General features: G+C 50.7%; 6 protein-coding genes across 6 annotated transcripts; 2 read left to right on the top strand and 4 right to left on the bottom strand.

Moving 5' to 3' along the window:
* Positions 1-1,998: 1,998 nt before the first annotated feature.
* Positions 1,999-2,450, bottom strand: BU24DRAFT_160470 (uncharacterized protein). The gene has a single exon (XM_033521374.1). The coding sequence runs from the start codon at positions 2,349-2,351 to the stop codon at positions 2,085-2,087; it is 267 nt and encodes an 88-aa protein (XP_033386177.1). The 5' UTR covers positions 2,352-2,450; the 3' UTR covers positions 1,999-2,084.
* Positions 2,451-3,968: 1,518 nt separating this feature from the next.
* BU24DRAFT_160467 (uncharacterized protein) lies at positions 3,969-4,914 on the bottom strand. The gene has a single exon (XM_033521373.1). The coding sequence runs from the start codon at positions 4,717-4,719 to the stop codon at positions 4,246-4,248; it is 474 nt and encodes a 157-aa protein (XP_033386176.1). The 5' UTR covers positions 4,720-4,914; the 3' UTR covers positions 3,969-4,245.
* Positions 4,915-11,096: 6,182 nt separating this feature from the next.
* Positions 11,097-12,606, bottom strand: BU24DRAFT_420893 (uncharacterized protein). The gene has a single exon (XM_033527582.1). The coding sequence runs from the start codon at positions 12,203-12,205 to the stop codon at positions 11,393-11,395; it is 813 nt and encodes a 270-aa protein (XP_033386175.1). The 5' UTR covers positions 12,206-12,606; the 3' UTR covers positions 11,097-11,392.
* Positions 12,607-15,365: 2,759 nt separating this feature from the next.
* BU24DRAFT_460828 (uncharacterized protein) lies at positions 15,366-17,395 on the bottom strand (the record flags this gene model as incomplete). The annotated part of the gene is made up of 2 exons (XM_033531849.1): positions 15,366-17,153; positions 17,210-17,395. The coding sequence occupies 2 exons, from the start codon at positions 17,393-17,395 to the stop codon at positions 15,366-15,368; spliced, it is 1,974 nt and encodes a 657-aa protein (XP_033386174.1).
* A 390-nt stretch (positions 17,396-17,785) lies between these two features.
* Positions 17,786-19,370, top strand: BU24DRAFT_160389 (putative alcohol dehydrogenase). The gene has a single exon (XM_033521372.1). It carries the CDS (start codon positions 18,177-18,179, stop codon positions 19,227-19,229), a length of 1,053 nt encoding a protein of 350 aa, XP_033386173.1. The 5' UTR covers positions 17,786-18,176; the 3' UTR covers positions 19,230-19,370.
* A 333-nt stretch (positions 19,371-19,703) lies between these two features.
* On the top strand, positions 19,704-20,295 carry BU24DRAFT_160375 (uncharacterized protein). The gene is made up of 2 exons (XM_033521371.1): positions 19,704-19,918; positions 19,969-20,295. The coding sequence occupies exons 1-2, from the start codon at positions 19,805-19,807 to the stop codon at positions 20,131-20,133; spliced, it is 279 nt and encodes a 92-aa protein (XP_033386172.1). The 5' UTR covers positions 19,704-19,804; the 3' UTR covers positions 20,134-20,295.
* The last annotated feature ends 83 nt before the right edge of the window (positions 20,296-20,378 follow it).

The following is a 20,378-nucleotide window of genomic DNA, read 5'->3' as shown; positions in this document are numbered from 1 at the left end:
GAGGGGGATTTCTGGTGTGGACGGGCGCCGAGTGATGTGTGGCGGAATGGATTAGGTACCTAGGTAGGGTCTAGCGGACGAGCAGATGGATGTTCGTGCAACATGCATGCATGTGTGCGTGTGTGTTCCTGACCCCAAATCGATCAACAATCTTCCAGGATTGGGTCCATTTGGGAGAGGAGGAAAAAGACAGATGTGGCGGTTACATTTGCTAATTGGAGGTTTGTGCTGTTGTACTGGAATTAGCAGTGGTCTGTCGCACAAAGGGTGAGCCTCACCGGTATATTACCTTACTTCGTCACAAAAGGGAAGGAGTGTGATGACATTGCAAGTGGGCAGATATCACATTGCATTGTGCATTGTGCTATTGGAAGCATAACACTGCACAGCGAAGCACGGTACAAAACAGGACACGGGACGAGTCTGGATGAGATGGAGGATGGGGTGAGAGAACAGAAGATATTTTTGGTTAGGTCTTTGCAAGCAAGATCAGCAGCGTAAATGAGGGGATAGGTAGTTAATAGAACAAAATTACAGGTGAACTCCGAAATTGTAGGCAGCAGCAACAGTAACAGCAGAAGGAATATCTTGTGGTACCAAGCCTCGATGGGATGGTGTACCAGAATATGGTATGTTCGGCGAGTTACAGAGTCTGCCTTATTCGCCGTATTTGGTTCATCTTTAACCTTATTATTACTCCATTCCGCCTTTCAGCTGTGTTCATTGGACGGGGGCCAGAAACGTTGCGTAGCATAGGGTAGGCGAGGTCCTAGTCAGATCAGAGTACACTTTCTGAAACGAGTAAATATTAAAAAACTTACTGAAAAATGGGATGCTCCGACCAAACTTCTTCTGTATAGAGGGTTGAGTAATCGATGGGGTTGTAGGCTGCGAAGTGATGTCAATAGGGCTGCAAAAGGCAGAGAGCAGAAGTGATGGAGTGTAGTGGGTACGGGGGTGGGTACGGGGGTGGGTGTCGTGAGACATGAACGGACAAGCCACGTGGATGAGGGAAACGGGAGAGCGCATAGGGCTGCATGGTGTTCTTCAACGGTAGCCGTAAGCTTATTGCAAAGGTACTGTACATTGCACACGGTGGGCTCGTTCGGGGCACACGGAACGAATCGAGTCCGGTCGAGATTCGTGTACGACAGGGCGTGGGGGAACAAACATTCCGAACATACATCCATCTCGCGAGCAGATTCGAGATCGAGCAAGCCCTGGTGCCGCGCAGTGGTGGGCCTGCGCTGTTCAATATCTAATCAACACCGAGGGTGGAAACCGTAACCCGTCGATTTTTCGCAGACAGGTGCCATTTCGATACACCGGACAGCATTGTACAAGAATGTACAATCAATGAACTGAACATGGTGGAGACGGCAACGACAGTGCGTGCGCTCGGTACCGTGATGCCCTCAGCTTGTCAGCCCTGGAAGCGCCGGGCTCCTGGGCTCTCCTGGGCTACTGGGGCAGCATCGTCCAGTTTGCGTGATGCGATCGACAGGATCTGGACAATCTTTCCATGGCCTGCCTCCTTGGAAGCTTTGCTTCATCATCAGCATCATCTTGAATGCGTACATCCGCCCTCTAGAGGCACATCACTACTACCGATGAAGGTATAGTTGGCTTTTAATATGAGTCAACCCCTGGTACATTCGTGGTATGGCGGGACGAAGTTGAGCTGGAGTTGCTGTTTCCGCCCCTCCCTACTGGCCTTTCGCGATGCGGCGCCTGACTCGGCAGCAGTGACAGCCATGGGCCTACGCCGTAGTCGAAGCTGGATATAATCATATTCCCGATTCCAGGTGGTGACGAGTCCTGTCGACCATAATCGAGCGCGGTTGGATCGGCACGTAGATATTCCATCAGAGCGACCGAAGGCAGATTTCAGAACAATGTAATGTGTTCGCATTATTCGTGTGTCACAGTTTGTATAGGTGGTAGTTAAGATGATGTTGGAAGAGAGAAAGCGGGAGTTGATTGTATTAGGAAAGCCTCAACCGAGGTTCAGCCACCGAACCGTTCACTTCCCCCATATTGATTATGAATACACGTTCCACGACAATTCCATGATACACGATACATCAAAATCGTTGTTGACGACTCTCGTACACGGACCTCTCCGACGCCATAATCATCAAGGACGACGAGAGTGTGTGTGCGCCATGCGATCGGATCATAATGTCTCGGATCATCTGGCCCCCTTGTCCACGTCGTCTTTCTTCCGATGCTGAGCCTGCACGCGGTACTCGATGCCGAAAGACAGGGCAACCTCCCAAAGGCTCGATGGCTTCCCCGTTGGTTGAGCCCAGGTTGAACGACGTGAGTATGCAGCAGACCGTCATCATCATCACCACACTGCCTCCCCCCCTCGGCTGCTTTGAGGCAGGGAGACAGGGAGCTAGGGAGCCAGGGAGCCACCCTCTATTCCAAGGGCCTGGCTGACCCCGTCATGCCGGGTTGTCAGATCCACGCACAAAGGAGATTTGGAGATGTGTGGCTCCCGCCGAGCGCACGATCGCTGCACGACAGACAAACGACCGAACATGGATGTTACACCGTTTCAAGATGTACTCAGTTTCCAGTGTGCAGTGTGCACTGTCCTCTCTTCGCCAGACCCTGCTGGGCGTTGCGGTGGTAGGTAGTCTCTATGGCTGGGTAAAGCATGAGCCTTGTCCTTTGGCGATGCTGGTATTCCCCGTAGAACGATTCGAGGCAACTTCTTTCACGGTCCATGTTCCATGGCATGTCATTGTTCCTACCACTGTATACTCTCTCTTTTCTCCCCTGTACGAGGTCGAACTTCGCTTTGGAAGGATTCATACCCCTCTGACCAATAGGAACGATTATCCTCATGCTCGAATCGGCCAACCCCCAGCTGAGAGAGCCGCAGCCGAATGGAACCATCACGCTTGTGGTCTTTCCACTTTCTAAAGATGCCAAAACTAAACTGTCATGATGGCTGTGCTAGTTCCCTTCTACTTCTGCCCCATCTTAGCAACTATCATCGCTGACTGTGCACCTGTTACCTACAACCACACAGGCACCTCACTCCCGTTGCCTGAAATGAGTTGCAGCACGAGCATCCACATGCTCTCTGTCTATGACCCACTCCCTCAGTTTGATATCTGTTCTGCTCCATCCTTCTGATGTATGATAAGCTATATATTCTAGCTTCCTCGCCCTCGAGGATCACCCGTTCCATCCCGCAAGACTAAGACGCACCGTTCCCTACTCCACAATCGTTCCGTTGCTGCTACGCATTGTTTGCTTTTGTTCTTCGTTATACAACCTCTACTCGCCTCACTCTCAAGACGTTGCTCCCACCAGCCATCTGTCAACCACCTCGTCATCATGTGCTATCAAGTCGTCGAACGCTATTCCGTCTGCCGGTGCCTTTACTACCAGCACGCCATTGATCCTTGCTCTTCCTATGGACAGCGAGGGCACATCACTCAAGAGAAGACTGTCCTCGTGGGATACGCTTGTGCAATGCACAGCAGCCACCGATCACAACACGCACATGATCTACACACTACCTCTGTGCTTCCAGATTCTGGGTACGGAAGTGGAGCGTATTCACACCATTAAGCGGCAACTTCGAATCCAGCTATCCGGGCGACATCGAAGATCATCACATTGCTTTTTACGCGCAGCGTTCTTGCGAGTCTTTTTGCACTTCAGCCTTTGACTTCTTCTGGTTTATTCTCAACGATCATGCGCTACTGCTTCACTGCTTCACCTCTTGGAGCCGGGCTCTACGTGAGAATGGAACCAAATATCACGGCGTAGTTTCTGGATTCGAATACTTTGGTTCAAATTGTTATGGTTATCGCTATGGGTATGGAGTTTGGTCGGGTTATGACCTCTGGACATGATTGGAACGAAACGTATATGATGGGGCTTGGAGATGGCTTGTACGATCTAGAGACGTGGGTATTGGCACGGGATGAACTGCATAGCACACTGGTCACGGGAACCTGGCTGCATCGCAATTGGAGCGTCGGAGTATCTTTTGGATTTTTCTTTTTCTTACTTTCTTTTGACTACTTAGGGACGGGATACAATCTTTTCAATCACTTCTTTTAGATTACAAACAATCCAGATCGATGGATCGATACCAGTATTCTTACATTGTCTGTTTGCCCCTCATGAGTTAGTGATCTTCGAGGGTGTACTACCCATTACAATTAAGTCTGCCTTGCGCTTCGGGCCCCATCCGAAAGTGGCCTGGATACGACGGAATCATCTGCATATGGGCAATATCACCTTGTCATGGGGCATTTGGGGCCATTCTGCAAAGCCATGTCCTGCGCGTCTATGGTGCCGCACGATGCCGAACAGCAAGTTGGCCAAGTACGTACGACGTGCATCTGGCATAGGCGGCCTACAAGATTGAACCAAAGAGGAATTGGTGCAAAGGTCCCACGACCATAGCGCGGGGGTACTATAGACTCTACTGTGTAGAGTAGACTCATGTATTGTAGTCTGAGTATTCGCCCTGAGGCCGTAGACAAGGATGGATGCAGGATAGCAGGGGTCAATCAGCATAGAACCAATACATGAGATGTTGGATAGACGTGGGATTGGGGATGAGATGTCACCCATGATGGGGCTAACCACATCCGGCATAGCACACTGACCATATCCACCGCTCTTTACGCTGCAATTGACATCGACGTCTCTCTCAACCTCTACCCTTTCCTTCGGTGTGAGCATCGTCACGCCGTCCTCTGCTCCACTATAATCAAAAGGACGGCCTCTCGAAACGGCCGTTGACACTGATTTCCCTCTATGGTCTCGTACTCCTCCACCACCCGCCGCCCGACCGTCCTCGCTTCGCCATCGTCGTCGGTTAACCCCGTTGGAGGCGGTTGATGTGTATCCCCAGATTTCGAGTAATTGCCATCGAAAAAAAGAAACGCATATCTTCAGCCCTGCGGTGGCAAAGAAGCACTGCAAGTGAGCAGCCTTGAAACTGTCTCATCGCGCTCTGCGACTTGCTCGTGTAATTACCTCTCCGCAGGTTCGTCCTATCCGCATCCCTCATCCCAGGCAACGTGCTCGAGAACCGAGTGTTCCGTGTTAGTGCCTGGTCGGCTGCGGTTCTCAGAGTCGTACGCGTATGAATTGTTCGACGCCGAGGCGCGTCCACGGAACAGGGCTCAGCAGTCTTTCCGTAATCGTTGAATCGACAACGGGTACCGGTTGACTTTGCCCTATTTTTGGCGGGTACTGTACCACGGAATACGGCCATCCACGAACCAAATCTCGTCCTTCTGTCATACGTTGACATGATACTCGAATTAGTTCTTGCCGTTTACGCCCAGTGTATGCTATTGCATTGCGGCGTCCAGTCGACCTCTGTATGTGCTCTACACGCCATATGACGCTCCCTCTAGTCGTATATTCATGTGAGGCGTCCTGCCGCGTTCGCACCTTTTTTCTAGTTCTGGTCAGCGTCATCGCAGTAGTCTTGATTACTGAAATTGTGCGATCCAATTGATCGTTTTGCTGGCTGGTAACTAACTTAGAGATGTTCCTCTTCAGGCCTTAGCCTCATACACTGTCCACTCCACGGTCAGTTCCCACATTCATATCTCACCCAAAGTTCTTCATCCACACCTTCACGTCCTCGTACTTTGTAACGTTTATCCACTCAATCTCTGTTCAATACGTTTGTAAAGGCTGGAATCCTCCCTATTCCGCTTTGGAAATATTGTAGGCCTTGCTTTGGCAACGCTGCGGCCCAGAATGCTGATTTGCAGGTCCGCTTGCCACGCAGCATGCCTTCATCAAACTTCGCGCCAATCAGAGAGAATCAGCATTACTTCTGACCACTGAAGCAAGCCACGGATCATATCATCTAGGCCTCAAACTCAGAGATAATATTAGGAGTCCGTTGAAGTCCTGCATGCATCGCATAACGCGATAAGAATCCCAACGGCCCGTTTCAAGTTGGTCTTCACCCTATCGGGTAAAATTCGCTCAGGAGATTTGATATACATGAGTTGGAGGTTCAAGTGAGACGATCCCTCAATGATTGTTGTGCTTTCGAATCTGGGATAGGCTTCATCCGAGCTTTCGAACTCTTGAATCGTATCCTCAAACGTGGAAGACCCGAACGTTTCTGTGTCTTTATCCGCTCCAGCCGGACTTTCTGACTACACGATGAATGTGCAATTATGCGCCACAAGGCCTTCAACACGCAATCCCTCTGCGCGGTGCCACATCTCACGATATTGTATGGATGAGGTAGGCTCTTTGGCTTGGCCTGATGTTGGCTTCTTTGATCGAGCGCATCCTAATAAACGAATGACAGACGTGACGACTTGCCGAATAGATTTCCTAAAAGATACAAAAGACTTGGCCTCAGGTCGTTGGCTCTAGAATGTTCCCACGCCGCGCTGCCCCAGATGCTTGGCTTCGATCCTCCCAAAAATCTGGTCGAGACCATGCAGCTGGATGCATGATATGCAAGAACCATGATCTCCAAGGCAGAAACCTAGAATTCTTGCTTCTGTTCGAAATTCTGTTCGTTCTAGCCAATAGCAATCGCTCGCTGCGGCTGGTCGCAAATTACGTGAGCGTCTATATTGGCCACCCTTCTGAATGATTCTCAGCTTAATATGGACCCCACTACCGAGCAACTTCCGCCGCACGGTCTAAGCCCTTGATCCCATCATAATGGAGTCAGGTCGCGGGCGCTTGTGTCATTCGGGGATAGCATCCGAGTCGATAATGGGCATATGGGCCATGTACCCGTGCCCGACAGGGCGCAGTGGGTGTCTCGTGGGCTCTGACGACAGTGTATTCCGACGGTCGCCCGGTTCCCCGTCCTAGCGGACGATGACAGGGCGATATGCACTGCTATATCTCGTCAAGTCCGGTCAATGTTTGATGCAGAGAAAACGATCGAGTTCGCGTGTCATTGGCGGGTTCTAGATGTTGACCATGTCCTGCTTGAAACCACCTGACTTCGGCTACTTCCTTATTGTTGTCGTGATCATTGCATCAATAACCTTCTTTGCACTTGGACCTCGTATAAACATGCATCCAGGGTTTTATCTTTGACGCGTTTCACTGCGGCTTTTGGTTCATCTGGGTATTCAGCTCGCTGGCACTAGAACGTTGCACAGATCGCCCATCACTGCCTCATACGAGCACATGAAGTGATCTGTTTGGTATGATTGACACTGGCCATGAAACCGTGGACGTCTTCGATTAATTTCTAGACGTTCTGCGGAGTTGCCGATGGCCTTGCAACGGTGCTGCAGCCTTCACTCCGTTCCGCTATGCGGGCATGTTAGCCTCCTGGATGACCACCTGTGTCCATGTCGCTCCTTGCTCCTTCCAATAACTTGAACTTGTCCATGTAATATCTCTTGAAGTCGACCAACTTCTTCTTGGAATATTTCTCCATCTTTGCTCATCCACGTAGTCTGCTATCCGGACATCCTCAAAGTCCAACCAGCTGGTCGTTCACCGTGGTGTTCCCTCTTCACAATGTTTCCCAACTGCATGTCGTTCTCGAGTCCTCATTTCTCCTTCCTTTTCCCGTGTTCACATGAAAAGAATACTGAGCCTCCAGGCGGTGACGTTTAGATATGACCATAGTCGGTGGACTCCTGTATGCTCTCTGACACTGTGCTGATCTGTACCAACCCCAACCGCAGAATCAAGCCTCAAAGCACTCGGCTATGAGACGATAGCAACCATACAAGCGAAGCGAATTCGTTTAACCATGGGCATACTCCTCTGCTCCTGACGGTAGTAGTCGCTGACAATGGGCGTGGCTCTAGACAGTCGAACCAGAACGAGTGTACCAATCGCGATTATCCGAATCTTGCAAGAATACAGTAGCAGTCCCGCGTTTGTATGTATATCATCGATGAACGTTGCCTTGTGGTTCCTCGACCTGTCGATGGCCTTCGCTATACTCTCCGTTGTCAGGGTGCCTTCCATTCCCTCCTTTGACCATCGGTGTGTAGTATCGCTCTCCAACCGTCTCCCGGCTCTTGTCTCCCGATATTTATTTTCCTTCTCCCGCTCGAAATCGCTAGTCCCAAGTCGGTGCGTCCGTTGGTGTCGACCGTCAGGCCGTTGATGTCCTCGAAATTTCGGGAGAATGTCAGCAGAGGTATATTTCGCCAGCCAAGGCATCTATTCAGCTCCGACTCGAGTCAGTTTCAACTGAGTAGCCAGTATAAACTAAGACATTGTCCTAGTCAAGCAATAAGAAAAGAATAACAGATGAAAGATGATAGAATTGTTCGGTGATCTGAACAAGGGAAAGATGACAGGAAAGATGGTAGGAAAATGGTCGTTCTCCTCAGTCCATGCCGTATTACATGGACCATAATTGAAATCATGATGGGCACTCCACCATGCTCTGGCCTCTGAAGAAGAAAAGATAGCAACGGAATAGACGACACAGGTGTCAATCCAAAAAGCGAAGACACTCCGAAAGGTTATAACGACTTGAAAGAGAAGGTATCGCTCGAAGGAGTCTGACCAAATAGCTAGGCCTCTGAAACGGTCAGCGAGGCAGGAAGCAGATCACATAATATGGATCCCTCATCGGGCTGCCAAAGCTGGCTGGATCCACTCACACCCACCCGCTCCGCCGAACTAAAACATTGCCTTTCCAGTAAATACGACGATGACGACGGTACGCCATATACTCTAGATTGAGAACTTTCTATGCACATTGCCTCTATTTCGGACGATGCTACCGATCGCGGATCGACGGCAGATTCGTCCGGTCACCCGGAGACCAGGGCGCACGATGTGTATGCACGATATTAATCGCCTGTTTACAAGTACCGTGCGAACGGCAGATTATGTTCTTCAAGCCGGAAATGTGGGACCTGTCTACCAAATCAAACCATCATGTCTGATGGTACATCGGTAAACATGTTATCGCAGGCCTCCTACTTCATTCCATCTACAGCTCGATTATGACTCCTCAACCCACAAATAGTCATGCGCATACTGAGACAACCATCACTAATCGTATACTCAATGAGGCTCTTCATATGAGAACAGTTACCTATTTCATCGAACATTCGCGCGCACGGTCAAGACCGCGGGCGATCCTAGGGGCGTCTCACCTCATCCCAAAAGAGGGAAAAAGAAAACACCTAAAAGATTTGCACCCTCTCCCGCAATGTCATGGATAAGATGAGTCGCCCTGAATCTCGCACAATGGAAATTTGATGACCATCACAATGGTCGATGTCTTGCGCTGGCGTCATCTATTGTCGCTCGTTCTACGTCAAGATTGGGTCCTGGGAGATTGGTAATGGCTTGGAAAGACTGTACGCGATGAGTGTAATGATGTTGGATATCGAAACCACTGCTGAACTCAGTTCATACGACGCTTATGATCTTTCCTTCCCTTTCCCTGCCTAAAGCTCGCGCCCACATCCGTCCATTCCCAACCCTTCAGACCGCATTCTCTCGAGTCTCCAATAGATTCTAGCTCCGAATAATCAAATACCACGTTTACTATCATGCTGTCTTCGAATCTATTCTTACAATCCCTCACATGCCTCAAGCAGCAAGTGGGCAAAGCATTCCCAACCTCCCTCAACCTCCACGAGCGTCTCCAAAAAGGACCACCCTCTCTCCACCCTTCTGCAGCAGTATGATCTTACGTATCCGCCTCCTAACCTCATCTACCTACTTCACTCCCATCCGTGCGCTTTAGTCCTCACAGATCGAGGAAAGAGCGTAAGCAGCCCTCCTCTCCTAAATTCCATGTGTGGTTAGTAGTTCCACTGCCTCCCGCGCCTAGTCTCCTCCAGCCACGAGGGAGCAGTAGTATGTAGCATCAACAAAACACAAACAAGTAGAAAGACCACGAAGGGCATGACATAGAGACCTGAACTTGCGCCGCATTGCCCTGACCTCATCCTTGAACCGAAGACTAGGCGGTCTTGCGCAGAGACGCCTTCATAGCATGGACCTCTACCGTTGCGACCCTGAATCAGCTTATAAGCTATTGCACACTTACCTAAGTAGCTCATACATTCTCCTTAAAAAGGTTCTAGAGGTCTCCCGAAATCTATCGGATCCCCTAATCTATGCTTCATTGCTCAAACCCCCGCTGGCGCTTTCCATCGCACACGTGACCTCTGAATAGCGTCGCTATATACTGCTATTCTACGGCGAAGGACTCATGTCCGACGGCGGACTGATGCTTGGGCACAGTCTTGAATAGGCCAGATTCTCCAGTGTCTCTCTTCCAAGTTGGTATTGCCCCCCGCCCCCCCTTCTTCGTAAGGGTAGATGGGGACATCACATCCACATGCCGTCCTCCCGGCCGTAAGATAGCACAACGGCCCGTCGATACAACCTCGAAACTCAAGCATACGAAGTTGGATGCCGCGGAGACTCGGAAGGATGTCGTGTGTACGATTAGCATCCCGATACTGCTTCGATCTTGCGGAGTTCCACGGGGAGACTTGGAGGCGTAGTGATGGTGGTGGTGGGGAGGTAGAAATTATATTGATAGAGATTTTACGAAATTACCGAAGGAATACATAAACGACGTGTAAGGAGGAATGCTTGTTATGTCCCTTATAAACGTAGGATGCTCAAATTTGGCTCAGATGATGAAAGGTAGAGTATCAGTATCAGCATCAACACCACACGTGTATGCTTGCGTGTGTGTGTGAAGAAGGAAACGATGAATAGAGTTGGGACGGCGAGGAACGGCGACTTGGGGGGACGTTGACTGGGGGGTGGAGCGAGCGTGGCGATGTAGAGCCATCGATTGCGAATACAATATCGACCGTCGTTAGCGATAAGAGGGCAAAGATAGAGGTATGCTGTCACATATACAGAGTCATGTTTTGATCGTCTCAAGACGAAATGCTGTCTGTCCGGTCTTAGCCCATGCTTCGATGAAGTCATCAAATACCCTAGAGCCATCGTTACGATACTCCAACCACAAACCCTTTGAATGAGGTAGTCACATCACAGATCACAGTAGACAAAAAGACACAAAGTATTCCTTTACAGCCAAGCTTACGGGCCGTCACTTTACCGGATTTCAATTCGCTATGTAGAGCTATATAATGTGTTTGTGTGTGTGGGTGGGCGAGCGATCATGCAGCGCAATAATGGCCTCGCATCTTTCCTTCCTAGAAATACGCACTTAGGGAGTTGTGTGCTTCATTTGGGATCCAGCAGTAATGGATGTGGGGGGGGTTTGTTACAACGTGTCATCGTAATGAGCGAATTGGTCTTCCGAAGAGAGAGAGAATAGAGAAAAGTCGTCAAGTATAAAAAATATCATCATCCTTGAGAAAGGGGACAAAAAGTAAAATATGGACAAAAGAATGGGAATCGAAGAAAAATTTGGGGGAGAAGAACATTGAAGAGCTTAAGATCGGATGAGGACGCCCTGGCGGCGGGTGGTCTTCTCCTGGTAGGCGAGGTACTCGTCCTCGGAGGAGCAGTCGGACTCGTCGGAGTAGCCGCATCGCGAGCCGCCGCAGTCGAGGCGGACACGGTCTCCACCGCGGGTGATGCCGTAGCGTTCGCAGGTGCAGCAGGAGGAGTTGGAGGAGACGCTGGAGCGGCCGGAGCGGGAGGAGTTGGTGGAGCGGGAGGTGAGGGAGGGGACATCGGAGTCGTCGTCCGAGGAGTCGATGTACGAGTCAGAGTCGGAGTACGAGTCGGACGAGCGGTTGTCGCTGAGGGTGAGGCGCGAGGTCAGGGCCTCGAGGGTCGCCTTGTCGTACTGGGTGTTGATGACCTGGCGGGTCTCGTGGGGGCGTTGAGGACGGGGAGCAGCGATGCGGGAAGGCGAGAGGGAGCGGCCCTTGGGGATGGATGCGCTGCTCACGCGGCGGGATTGGCGCTCAGCGCGGGACGAGGTCTTCTCGGAGGAGGACGACTTCTTGGATGGGATGTCGAGGATGTTGAGCTTGCGGCCGGTGGTGGGCTCGGTGGTGTGGTCACGGGCTGGGTCGTGGGAGACGTGGTAGCCGTCGATGATGTAGTAGTACCAGTAGCGCTGACCGTGCTGGAGAGTCGAGCCGTTGAACTTGAAGCATCCGACCCAGCCACCGCTCTTCTTGGGGTCCTTGGAGAGCGGGAGCTGGCCCTGGTATCCGTCCCAGGAGCCGAGAAGGTGGACGGTCTTGCAGTTGGAGGAAGTGCGGAGAGTGAAGTTAAGCTGGATGGCGGCCATTATGAATGTTGTTCTGATCTTTCGATTCGAAGAATTGATTCTTTGTCTGGAGATTACTGTTTCTGAAGGTTGGAAATTCCTTTTCCTATTCGTCCGGGGCCAAGTGAATGGATAGACGTTGAAAGATTACTGAATGAAGCGTAAGGATTGCTGAAGGTATCGAAGAAGCGAGTTTGCGCGTAGAGACTGAATTGGTCGTGAAGTTTGTATTGAGCAAGAAGAGCCGGAAATTATTACGATTGTAGTTGTGTGGAGGGCAGTGTAGTATTGTCGACCGGCGACGATATCGAAGAATTGAATTAAGTCGGAGTGGTAAATAAGTCACAGTATAGTGATAGGTTGTATTAAGTGGCACCAGGCCTGAAAGTAAGAAGAGTAAAGGGGAGAGGAAGAAAAAAAAAGAGTAATAGAACACACAACACACAGCTCTTGAAGATTCACACGCTTGCTGAAGAAAAGAAGACGAGAGAGAGGGGAGAGGTTGAGTCTTTATCTATCCCGACCATCACAAGACGCAGGCCATGGGCTACCGGGGTGTGGTTGGGTTCACAGGCCTGGGCCAGCCATCAGTTGGTGGAAGGGAGGACAGTGGACAGTGGACGATGGGCGATGGCTTACCGACCGGCATATTCGCCCAGCTCGCGCTACCCAGCTTCGGGACAGGTCTCGCTGGTCCCGGGTGCGATTGATTGCTTGTGCAGCAACCTACGCCATTTGGATTGCACGCTTTGCAAGGGAGGGGAAGGTAGCCTCAGGTAGGGATGGGAGGAGAGGTTGAGGGTGGAGTTGGTGTGGAGTGGGGAAAGACAATTACGAGGTGGGTGGCAGTCTATCGAAAGACGTGCGAGCGCTTGATGGCGATACGCGAGTGGTGGAGAGGTTCGAATCTGTGTAACGGCCCGCAGATAATAGTCTACAATAGTCCACATTAGTCCACAATGGCAGACAAAGTCAGAGAGGAGAGACCGGGATGGATCAACGGAAGAGACAAGGGTGGTCGTGTGGTTGGACTTTGAAGTTCATGGAGTCGAGGTTGTGCATGTGGGCGGCAGTACGAGTACACAGTTCGCAGTACACAGAGTACACGGTAGATACTCCGTATGTAGTCCCTCAATCTCATAATTGGTACTGTACGGAGTACTGTGTTCCATACTGTGCACTGTGTGTCCTGTAGGTACGTATGTGCTGAGGTAGAGTTGAGTGTTGATTGTACTCCGTAGAGTGAATGTGAGTGTGAATGTGAATGTGAATGTGAATGGCTTCCTTGATTCGTCCCCCGTCGTAAGCGGATGCTGGTGATCATTCGGCACAGACACTCGCGTGAAAACACTCAGCCAATCAACCTCTTCCATCAAGTATCCTCATCTGTGATGGTCGTCCTGCCCAGCCCAGCTGCATCTTCCTCCTCTCCTCTCTCCCCTGTCCACAATCCACATCCTTCAAGAGTCCATGCTTTTTTTACTATCGTCGTCGGCAACCTCGCTATCACACTGCAGCTCTCTGCAGAAACGGAACATGCAAACTAACCTGCAAACAGGTCGAAATCGTCCTCAATCGACTGATCAAGTGCATTTACCGTGTTAACATTCTCCACTTGAGTATTAATTTGCGTCCTTTTTTTAAACATACTTTCTTCCTCTGTCGAGCATCCCTTGACTCTTCCTAAATCCACAATATGTTCCAATAAATGAACTTCTGCAGGCTGGTCATCTGGTCACAAATTGACCAGATCCGGATGGCCGGCGGCTATTTGTAGACCTTTTTGCGTGGCTTTTTTTCTTCCCTCCCCCTCCCTGGTCGCTGCTGCATGCATGTAACCATACACAGACCGTCCACCACACTTACCGGACTGTCCTGCGCTGCGCTGCGCTGCGCTGCACTCGCATGCACAGTACAGAATTGTACAGCGTCCACCTGCCGTCCTTCAAGTGCCTGCTAGCTTCGAGAAGCAAAGGAAAACGAGAGCTATCGGCATGAACGATTTAGACGAATGCTGACGAACACCACCACCTTCGTGATCACGCTTCAGGCTGCAGCAACACCTTCAAGCCAGCCCGCGTGCGATGGCGATGGCGATAGACACATGCAACGGCGCCAGCCGCCGGGACAGATGAAGCCAACTGCGCCAGGACGAATGAGATGAGGCACGGCAGGCTGCTTGAGCACTTCAAATCGAAGAAAATATCAATCTTGTTGATGGTGATTACTATAGGATCATAGGGAGCATCATATCCCATGTTCAGCCACATTGTTGGGCGACGACATCGTCTCTGGGCACGCTCCGGTCAGGGTGTATCCCTCCGGAGCAGCAGCAGCAGAAAGGCTCCATCGTCCTTTGCAAAAGTGGCTTCATTCTGCTTGCTTGCTCGCTGACCGGTCTGGCTGGCCGTGAAAGTGCATCAATCGCTATATTGCAGGGTGGGACGCAATAACCTGTGACGGGCCGTCCGGAGCCTATGAGAACGCAGAGTCTACGGCGTCAGACGATTCTTCAAGACCAACCAGCAACTAACTTCCATTGTGACAGCCTTCGTGCGCATTTATTCGCAACGCGCACTCGCGCCTGTAGCATGGACAACCTTGGAGCGCACGAGGAGAGCTTTGATAACAGCGACGATGAAGCACAATCGGTATCTCGTAGCATTTTCTCTGACTTGTGTTGAGCCTGCTGTTCCTTGTAACCCCAGGGCTGATTCGCTGCCAAATGGTCAGATCATCTCAGCGCCGCCCCATCCCCTCTCCCCCCAAAACCCCGGCCCAATGGCGGACAGAAAACAATCGTTTACGTTGATCACTCTTGCCTACGCGCCAACTCACCCTGGACGGTGGACGGTGGACGGTGGACACTGTTCATGCATGGCAATTCCACTAGTTGGCGAGGGACTGTCGAATCAAGGAGCCTCGTCGTTTAGCATGCCATGCTCACTCCCCAACCACCCCAAGCGGGGCCTGTCAGAATCGCCTGACTTCATTCGATATTGAGTATTGAGTGCGCTCGTACTCCGCGCATTAGTTGATAGGAGCAAATGGGTCCTATTGCGTAAACACAAACGAGCAGCAACCACCACACAGTAGAATAGATAGAGGAATTTAATGAACGCGATTCATGCATTAGTCTGTTCCTGTTCGACGCTCTCTCTCTCAGCTGGACCAAGCTAAATCAAAGTCCCATCAAGTTGCCCAGCTCTTCAGGTGTCAGCGTGCTCTTTCTCCGCTTTGGACGTCCACCGATGCGCGTCCTCTTTGCAGGTGAGCGGCGCTGCTGCTGCTGTTTGCTACGTTCTGCATCTTCGTCCCCACCGACGCCGTTACCTTCATTCGCTGTTGCCTCTGAGTTCAATCCTTCGGCAAGGGCGGCTGCTTCCGCTTCCGCCTGAGCCACCTTGAGCTTGTCTTGCACTGTTAATTTTGGAGAAGGTTCGTCGGGGTGGGCGTGTGGACTCGAATGCCGTTTCTTGGCCTGCATGTCGTCAACGTCGGGATCTGTGGTTAGGTCGAAGAGAGACAGAGAGGAGTAAGAAAGAGAAGAAGAAAATGAATGGGTGAAAGGAAATGTGACATTGCTGGCCATCTTTTCGAGACGATCGGCAATTTTGTCGCAACGTACATGGCGGGGGTTGCGGGAGTCCTGACTTGTCGGTCTGGACGTCCGCTCGACTGATAGTGTTGTAGACAGCTTCGAGGTAGACGTTGGGCGCGACGGCTTGCTGACCTCTTCACCGTCTAGCTCAGATGCGTCTGCATTCTCAATCTCTATCTGAGAGGGTGTGTTGGGGATGGATGCAGAGAACGCAACTTTGCGCGGGGATTTCGCAGGTGACTTGACGTTGCCGCTTCCCTCCCTAAGCGCCGGTTGCGTTGGCTGCAGCTTCAACTTGAATATGTCTGAGGCAGATGTTCGCTCTGGCACATCATCTGCCTCGGGAGAGGGAGGATCTTCAACCTCTGGCTCGTCGACCACCTCGTCGAAGACGGAGCTTGCATCCTCCTCTTCCGCGGCACTAAGGGATTCATCTTCCCTGTGGAAATTTTCCAGACCTGCTCCTAAGCCCATACCTAGCTTGAGCTCCTCGAGATTGATCGTATTATCTCCACTGGCTATGCGCTTCCTCCAGCGATCCATCAGCGCCATAGTGTCTCGCCATCTTGCTTCCATCGTCTCCCAGCCCGTTCTTAGTTTGACGATTTCCTCCTCACGCATCTCGACCTCCTCTAGAGACACGAAGTTGGGGTTGGTAAGGAGATTCTTCAGGTTGTCGAGCACACCGTCCATGTCCGTAGCCAGTGCCTCATAGCTCGTCGGCAAAGCTTGCAACATTCCCTCTCGTGACGCTTCTTCCTCTTCGCCTATTGTTGACAGACCCTCGCCCTCATCTAATCGCTGCGCCTCGGGCATGCCTTGTACTTCCCTCAAAGTCATCAGTGTGCTCCTAACCAAGCCTATGAGGTTGTCGTTCTCATCGCTCAAGCTTTGACTCAGTTGAGTCAGGAACTCAGTCGTCTCCTGCTTCAAGCTGTACTCTGGGTCCTCAACGTCTGGCGCATCATCCCTTGTACTGCCCATTGCGCCCAAGCCCATATTGCCCGGATTGATAGTGATGCTCGCGCCCACTAGGCCCGTCTTGTTGCCACGCTGTTGACTCGTCAAGTGACTCTTCAGCCTTTGCATCTGTATGTCTCGTTTCCTGATGTCGTTCGCGCAACTCGTCCGCACTTGCTGGACCGTAGTTTTGAGTCGTAGCATCTCCTCCCTCAAGCTCCTTGCTGAGGATTCCGCAGTGCGCAATGCAGCGCGAGCGGATCTCTCCTGCGACTGAGCGAGAGATAGCTGCCGCGAAAGATCCTCATTGCGCGTTTGTGCCTTCTCGAGGGCGAGCGTCTGTCGTGTCGCTTCGGTGCGAAGGGTTCGAAGCGTTGCGGCAATGGATTCGCGGTGTTCTTGATCGCGCTGGAAGATGAGTTAGATGTTTCGAAGGAACAAGTATTAGTTTCGTAGGAGCATACATCTCTCTTGAGGATAAGATCGTGGACTAGATTGATTATTTGCGACATTGTGACCTCCTTCCCCCCCTCCGCTCGCGACGGATGCGCAAACTCAATTGGTTTGCCATCGCGAAGTAGTCCCCGGGCCAGGAGGAGGTTGTTGATATATGAGGCCGCCGTCTTCAGGTTGTATTGATCGCCTGCCATTGCGAAAAAAACCGTTGTCGAAGGTGCTGTTGCGGTTGTGATCCTGGAAAGTTTGGACCGGGGATGTTGTTTGGGTCTTTGTTTACGGTTTACTAGATAGGACTAGGGCGTTCAGCCCGGAGGGGGAGGGGGGTTTCATTCCTTAGGGTCGCACATGTCCAACACCAACGATAATCTTGTACACATCTTCCAGTACCACCTGTTTTTAACGTACGATTGATTTCTATCGTTGATTTTCAATTAAATGTTGGAAGTTGGAACTTGTGATTTGAAGCAATGATATTGCGTATTCCTCGGTTTTGTTGCTCAAATCTCGATGGCGCAACTGTACATCTTCGCGACATTCTTAGGGCTTACTATTCCATTCCGTCGTCCCGCTGCTTCAAGACAACCCTAGATCATTGATGAGTATACGCCATCCTTGCCAAGCCAAATCGATTACAAATGTGAATGCTGGAAGCCATTCCTTTATTCTCGTATATCTGGCCTTGAGGTTTTACAAGTGCAGTACTGCTACACTTGTTCTGCTGGGGTCGGCTGATCCCCCGGATTGCTTTGAAATCCAATGGATTGTGCCATACTTGCACTTCCTCATATCAGAATCCTTCGGCAGGAGACAAGATTAGTATTTATGATGGAACATGTGAATACTAATCGCGATTATTGACCCTCGACAGACCCCAAGGATCAGTATTAAAGCAGACGTATACTGTCCATGAAGCATTTCATATACTCTGTTAAGGATCCCCAAACCTTGCAATCATAGCTGATCATAGCAATCATGTCTACTCAGAAGGCTATTGTCGTTAATGCTGTAGGCGAGCGCGCCGTCGTCGCCAACAAGCCCATTCCACAGCCAGGTTCGAAACAAGTCCAAGTTCGAGTCACAGCGACAGCACTCAACCCTCATGACCAAAGCGTTCGAGACCGAGGCCTGTTCATGGACTTCATCGACCCTCCCGTCACACTGGCCAACGACATAGCCGGCATTGTAACGGCTACCGCGCCCGATGTGACTAAACTGAAGGTCGGCGATGCAATCTTCTGGCAAGGCTCATTGCTCCCGGGATACATCCAGCAAGGACTCCAAGAGTACGCGATTGCGGATGAAGACTTCGTTTCAAAGATCCCCGAGGGCTTCACCATCAACGACGTGCTTACCCTTCCTACGAATCTCATCGCGAGCGTAGTTGGGCTCTTTGGTACCAAGACCGGACTTGGCATACCGGCGCCCTGGAAAGAGGATGGGAAGTCCATCAATTATTCCGACGTTACCGTCTTGATCATTGGAGGAGGCAGCAATTGCGGCCGTTTCGCCGTCCAGCTTGCAGGTCTGGCTGGCTTCGGCAAAGTCGTAGTCGTCGGTGGCAGCGAGGAGCAGTTGAAGCCATGGGGCGCCACCCACGTTATCGACCGACACGGAGGGCATGATGTTGTTCTCAGCCGCATCCGGGAGATCGTGGGTGATGATCTGCTGTACGCGTACGACGCCGTCAACCCGGATGAGAACCAGCGGCTAGGTATCAATGCTCTTTCAAGTACCAAGAGAGGCAAATTTGCCCGCTTGGTTCGCAGATGGGAGAGAGATGATAGTATCTTGAACCCGAAACAGAACGGATTTGAATTGATCAATGTCTTCGGGTCGAGCCATGTGGTTCCAGACATTTGTGCGCCATTGTGGGCGAAGATCGGGGAGTACCTGCTAGAGGGAAAGATCGTACCGCTTCAGTACGAAGTCGTTGAAGGACTAGATGTTGACAAAGTGAACGAAGTATTGGATGGATACAGAGATGGGAAACGGGTTGTACAAACACACTTCCGGCTTTCTCAGTAGTTTAGCTGTTGATTTGGACATAAACTAAGTGTTTTTTTTCTCTCTCTCCGGATTTCAATCTTCTCAATTAGCTGCGGCACTACCAAGAGATGATGAAGGAATTGTTATAAATGACACTAGTGAGAACATAATCTAACAGACTTGTTATAATACATACTTTCTCCTTTGTAACCAAACGGAAAGTTAATAAAAATGAGATATCAATTAGGCATATGGCGTGGTACTTACAAAGACATAGCCCTATGCGCCGATTCTTACGAGGGCACGTGAGGGGATAGGTGCCTAATTTTCAGGGAGTGAGTGCCCATATTTAAGGGGAATAAGGGGGCACGTGGGCGGGCAGGTGCCTGATATTTGGGGGTTGTTGCCTGTTTTTATGGGGGGACAGGTGCCAGTTTTTATGGGGGCATGGAAAACAACCACCTACTTTTGGTGAACATTTGTTGAATAACATCCTACGACTGCTGCAGAACACTCAGATTATAAATCCTGTAGTCCACAGGCAATGAATAGACACCACGACTTACTCGTTTAATAATTTATAGCGTGGTATTAGATCTAGATCTAAGATTTTTATGCGTTCTAATCGTGAAGTTTTGGTTGATCATTTCATGATACCGAACTGGCTTATTGCCGTACTGTTGTTCATACCGTATTACTATACGGTCGTTCAGAGAGCGGGTCACATTGTAAGTACTCCGAAATGACGTCCGCTTTTCGCTGTCTCTAGTAATGCAAGACAGCCCGACCATACATTGAACCACTCCTATACACCACTCATGCACGAAGTCGTGTATGTACAGATATTAAGTCGCCTGGCCAAGGATCTGATAACAACGACAACGACCTGAATCTGGCTATCAATAATTATCAGATGCGCCCGGGATGCATGAGATTGGCATAAGCTTTCGGGAATAACTTCCCAATAGCGTCCCCGATCGACACGAATGCTAGTCTACCCGCTGCAACTCGCAGGCCGATTTTGCCCCGGCTATGAAAAAAAACGTCATGCCAGCCCGGAAAAGTGAAAATGGTCATATTCGTATTTTCTGACGATTCTTCAAACTACGAGTAGTAGTGGGGTCTACCTCCATCCGATTTGTAATGTGGAATTGTCGTCCTTCGACCACCCGAATAAAACTTCAGAAG

The sequence above is a fragment of the Aaosphaeria arxii genome, assembly GCF_010015735.1.
Source record: "Aaosphaeria arxii CBS 175.79 unplaced genomic scaffold BU24scaffold_3, whole genome shotgun sequence".
NCBI lineage: Eukaryota > Fungi > Ascomycota > Dothideomycetes > Pleosporales > Aaosphaeria > Aaosphaeria arxii.
The sequence above is the reverse complement of the archived record's forward strand: the minus strand, read 5'-3'. Positions and strand labels throughout refer to the sequence as shown.